Source organism: Arachis stenosperma, chromosome 2 (assembly GCF_014773155.1).
Source record: "Arachis stenosperma cultivar V10309 chromosome 2, arast.V10309.gnm1.PFL2, whole genome shotgun sequence".
Classification (NCBI taxonomy): Eukaryota; Viridiplantae; Streptophyta; class Magnoliopsida; order Fabales; family Fabaceae; genus Arachis; species Arachis stenosperma.
The window spans coordinates 63,985,295-63,990,943 of NC_080378.1; the positions used below are offsets into that span (position 1 = coordinate 63,985,295).

The 5,649-nt window shown below is 29.5% G+C and overlaps 1 protein-coding gene across 1 annotated transcript; it reads left to right on the forward strand.

The window, feature by feature from the left end:
• The first annotated feature begins 576 nt into the window (after window positions 1-576).
• Window positions 577-1,807, forward strand: LOC130958003 (ethylene-responsive transcription factor ERF105). The gene has a single exon (XM_057884879.1). It carries the CDS (start codon window positions 769-771, stop codon window positions 1,510-1,512), a length of 744 nt encoding a protein of 247 aa, XP_057740862.1. The 5' UTR covers window positions 577-768; the 3' UTR covers window positions 1,513-1,807.
• The last annotated feature ends 3,842 nt before the right edge of the window (window positions 1,808-5,649 follow it).

Below are 5,649 nucleotides of genomic sequence, written 5' to 3' on the forward strand. Positions count from 1 at the left end.
GCATTCATTCCAAATCTACATATATCTGCTTGGACCCATGCTAACTTAAGCATCGGAGTGTCATTGCAGGTACCACCACCAACCATTCTGCATATCAAGCTCGGGCACTGAACCCCCCACCTCGGGCCTCTCCAAACGACCGAGCTACACGTTTCAGGCAAACCCTCGGAACATAAACTAATAATAACTACTTTTTATTACGGACACTGTTGAAAAATAAAATTAGCCACCAAACTCATATTTTATAATAATTATTTTTTTCCCTCTATTCTCAAAATTCGTTAACCCACAAAGTAGATTTTTACCTGTCATTGTTCTCTATTAAAACACCCTACTTAAATCCAACTACAGTTGGAAGTAACCAGGAAAGTCCATATTTATAGTGGACAATGGTCCCCATTAGAACAAGTAGTCAACTTGACATTTGACATCAACCAAAAAGACAAGAAAGGCGTAACATAAACACCAATACTCGATAGGAAGAAAACATGCTTCGTCTCTCCATCTTGGAATCTATATGGAAGCATCCCCAAATTACTTTCCTCACTTCAGTCTTTCCCATATTTATACGCCTCTCACTCCCACTTTCCACTCCACAAAACAAAACAACCAATTCAATTCCCCTTTTCTTAGACTCCTCCTTTCGGCAATCCTTCAAATTATTAAACCCTTCTTAGTTCTATGCAATCCTTCAAATTATGAAACCCTTCTTAGTTCTATGCAATCCTTTAATTCTGCCCTCGGACTTAAATTAGAACTTAGAGAAGTATGCAAGCCTTTGACTCCAATATGAGCATCAGTGATCATTTGCAACCCCAATCAACTAATAATGTAAAACCAAACTATGTTTCAAGCCACCCCAACAATATTCAAATTCCTCAAACTCAAGCCTCTTTCTCTATGCCTCCAACATCCTCAAACTTAAGCAACCGCAAGCCCTTCTTGAAGAACATCTCAATCCCTTCAACAAGACCAGCCCTCACAATGACCTTCACACAACAAAATGAAAGAACAACCGTTAATTGCAGCAACCAAAGTTTCTCGGAAAATTGTTATCCGAACGAGGATAAGCATTATAGAGGCGTTAGGAGACGACCATGGGGGAAGTTTGCCGCAGAGATCCGCGACCCGAATCGGAAAGGATCCAGGGTGTGGCTCGGAACATTTGACACAGCCATAGAAGCTGCTAGAGCATACGATAGAGCTGCTTTCAAGATGAGAGGAAGCAAAGCTATACTGAACTTCCCTATTGAAGTTGGAGAATACTCTAAAGAATGTTCAGTTTCTTGCTCAATAATGAAGGTTGGTGGGAAGAGGAGAAGAGAAAATGATGAAGAGGGTAGTGAAAATGTTGTGGAGAGTAACAATAAGAAGCAAGTGAAGAAAGAGGAGTGCTTTACGGCATGTCCTTTGACACCATCGTGTTGGAAAGGGTTTTGGGACACCGAAGTTATGGGAACAATCTTTAGTGTTCCTCCTTTGTCACCTTTATCTCCACTCATGGTTGTTTGAGTATTGAGACTTTGATTTCCTTTCTTACTTGTTAGAACTTAGAAAATGAAGAGTAATCCAAAGATAGTTGGTTAACAAAATATGCTATTTAAATATCTTCATTTGATATTCATGGGGTGTATAATTTAGAGTATAAAAGCATCATAAATGTTTGCACCATTTTGTGTAAAAGATAAATTTTGAGTAAAGTATCATTTTTGTCCTCAACGATTGGGATAAGCCTTATTTGTATCTCTAACGTTTAAATCATCTTATTTGTATTCTCTTAACGTTTGTGAAAGTGATTCAATGTTATCCTGTCATCAATTATACTAACAGATCAGATTATATTTTTCAACTATTTTCACTTGAATGTATTCATTCTCAATCAGATCTCATTTGGATGTGTTCGATTTTGATATTGTACTTACTATTTGTGTTAGAGTTGAATTATATCCCTGAAAAAGTGAATTATATATAAATATTATAGGGATTAATTTCAATTTTTGATGAACTATTATTCGGAGTGGATTATCAGTTTTGTCCCAGGTATTTGTAGTCTACCTTTAAGATGTGATTTTTAGAATTCTAACTAAAACTCATGATGTGTAATTGATGGCAGGATAACATAAATCACTTTTACAAATGTTAGGGATATAAATAGAACGATTTAAATGTTAGGAACACAAAAAGAATTTACCCCAAACGTTAGAAACGAAAACGATAGTTTACTCACAAAGTTTTTTATCTTTTCTTATTTCTTATCTATGTTTATTAATATCAAAATTGAAGGAAATATAAAGAGTAATATTAAAAAGATAATAATACAAAGTTAACTTATTCAATTTTTTGACAAAAAAATTATTTAATTTAATATTTATAATTTTATGTAATATTTTTAATTATACAATTATTATATATAATATTATGTATTTATTTTGTAGATAAATAATAAACACAAATAAAATCTAAAAAATAAGTTATGACTATTTTTTACTCTAAATTTTGACTCTCCAAATATTTTCGTACATAAAAGTGGTGTTCATATCATTTCCAAAAACATGTTACAAAACCTTTCTTTATTTTTACCTTTTCATAATTATCTTTTATAAATGTCAACCTAATTGTGTATATAACATTAATTTTATGAAAATGCTTATTTTTTAAAGAATAAAGCTCTACATCCAAGTAAAATATTTAACTAAATTTAACCAAATTGTTATAACTTTTCAAATCCCGCGCTTCTTTCTCCTTCTCCTTCTTCTTTCCCGTTTTCTCCTCCTTCTCCTCCTCCTCCTCCTCCTCCTCTTCCTCCTCCTCCTCCTTCTTGTTCTTCTTCCAAATTTGCGCTTGTAGATTCTTCTTTCCTTCTTCTTCTTCGTCTTCTTCAATGTTGCATCTTCTTCTTTTTCTTTTTTGTTATCATCATCACTAATAATACCAACATTTTGCAAACATCTTTATTAGTTCTGATTTTCTCTATTGCCATCATTAAATAATTTTTGGTTTATTTCTTAATTTATTTCGGTACATTTATGCGTTAATTGAGGTTCACTTGATGCTACTGATAAGTATTGACCAAATTATTTATTCCTTAAGTAATTTCGATTTATTTCTTAGTTTAATTGAGATTCATTTTGGATCTAGAAATAAATTCGATGTGTTTTTGTTAATGATTGAGTCTTTTTTGGCAAAAAAAATGAAATTTTTTATTATCATTTTATTCAGTTATATCTGATTTCATTCTATTCCATCCAATTTGTCTTGAAAGTCATTCCAACCATTGGGACAAATTATTCATCGACAACACACCTGGACTGCAAATGAATCAAAAATATTATTAAAGCAAAACCATTGTATAATACCAAATGAACCGGATATTTGTCCATTATATAAATTTAAATTCAGAAACACCTGCATCTAGAATAAACCAAAAATATTATCAAAGTGAAACTATTGTATAATACCAAATAAATCAAACATTTGTCCATTATATAAATTCAAATTCAGAAATACCTGTGTCTAGAATGAATCGGAAATATTATCAAAGTGAAACCACTATATAATACTAAATGAATCGAACATTGTTCATTATATAAATTCAAATTTAATTCAAAATGTTGGTTTTTATAAGCAAAATATTGGTGTTGTTGGTAATTACAATAACAAAAGAGAAGAAGAAGAACCAGAAGAAGAATCTGCGTGCGTGAAGAAGAAGAAGAAGGGAAGAAGAAGAACCTACGTGCGAAAATTTGAAAGAATAAGAAGGAGGAGGAGGAGAAGGAGGAAATGGAGAAATAGAAGAAGAAAAAGAAATGCACGAATTTGAAAGAATAAGAAGGAGGAGGAGAAGGAGAAAACGGAAAAATAGAAGGAGAAGACAAATACGAAGAAGTTGCATTTTTAAAACATGCATGTGATACACGTTACTGTGATGAAAATAGTTTTTATTGAGTTTGGGTCAATTTGATTGGATTTGGTTGCCAAAAATACTTGGATGTATAGCTATACTGTTTTTCAAAATATTTTCATTCGAATTTTGGATGCTCTAAGGCTATGTTTGGTTTGAAGAAAAAAAATAGAGAGAAAAGAAATAAAAAGAAAAGAAAGGAACAAAAAGACATTGAGTTGATTTTTATTTTCCTTAGATATGTTTGGATGAAAGGAAAATAAAAAAGAAAGAAATGTTATAGAAAGACAATCTTACTCTTGTATTATAAAATATATCGAAAATAGTGAAAAAAGACAATTTTTTTTTTGTATTTTAGATTGCATTTATTTATAAAGATAAAACATTGAGACAAAAAAATAAAGATACAAAATTATATTTAATAAATAAGATATGAACAAAAATATTATATTTAGAGATATTAGATTAATGTATTTTATATTTGTCCTGATAAAAACTACAAAAACACTAATAAAATATACAATTTATTTTTTTCTGTTATTTTTATTAAATTTTTATAATTATATCTTTTATTTTATTTTTTTTAATTTTTTAAATAAAAATAAATTAAATTAAATTTTTATAATTTATTTTAATTTATTATTAAACAAAATAAAAAATATAAAAAACAAAATTTTATATTTTTATTTTTTTATTTTATTTTTAATATCTTATTTTATCATATTATTAAAACCTCGTGTATTGGAAAAAGTGATATACATTTTCTTCTAGAACACGGAACTTTATTTTAAATATACATATCAAAATGAGTAAACAATTATTTTTGCATGCTTGGAGTAACCATATAGACATCCTAGTTTTTAATGAAGATAAACTACCGTCAAAGACTAAAAAAAGTGATTATACATACATTTTGTCTTATTTTTACTTTAAAGAATTTTTCTCAAAACATTTAAATTGTATAAGGATATATAAATTTTAAATTCGTAAAAAAAAAACTAATATAGCAATGAGCAGATACCATGAACTAAGAATGTTTGCCTTCAATTCTTCAACCAAAAGGATTTGCATAAAGGAATTGTAAAATGCTAATTTTACGGTACAGAAGTTGTTGATACATATTCGAATATTTCCTCAAGAAGTTTTTTTTTTTTTTGTTTTGGCATTATCTCGGCAAGAAATTTGTTTGAGCTGCAATTCACACGATGGACAGTTACCGCTTTTTCATCAACTGGGCCACCTCATTTGTAAGTAGTGGGTTCTTCAGCTTCCTATATTGCCAGTCTTTTTGGACAAATTTTAGTTTGTGCCTGTTTAAAAGAGATGTTTGGAATGTCTGTCCTTTTTTATTACGATAACTTTTTATGTAGTAGACGCATATTTTTAATAGTGATAAGATGTGATAATGACGTGTATTTATACGACTTCTATCCAATTTCATCTTGTATTTTTATAATTGCATTGTGATCTTTTATATTTGTGATAGAAATAAAATATACATACATCAAATATTAAATGTGTAAACGTATTTTTGGTGATCAAGTGGATAAGTTGGGATGATTAAATATATGAATACTTTTTGGTTGGTAAGGTATACCTTTTAAATGTATGAAATATTCTGACAAAAAAAATGTATAAATATATTGAAAAAGTAATACATTTTTGGTGCGAATTTTTTGCACATTGGACAAGAAAAAATTGTAACTTAATCATAGGCAAAAATTAAGAATTAAATGATTGTTGTGTGT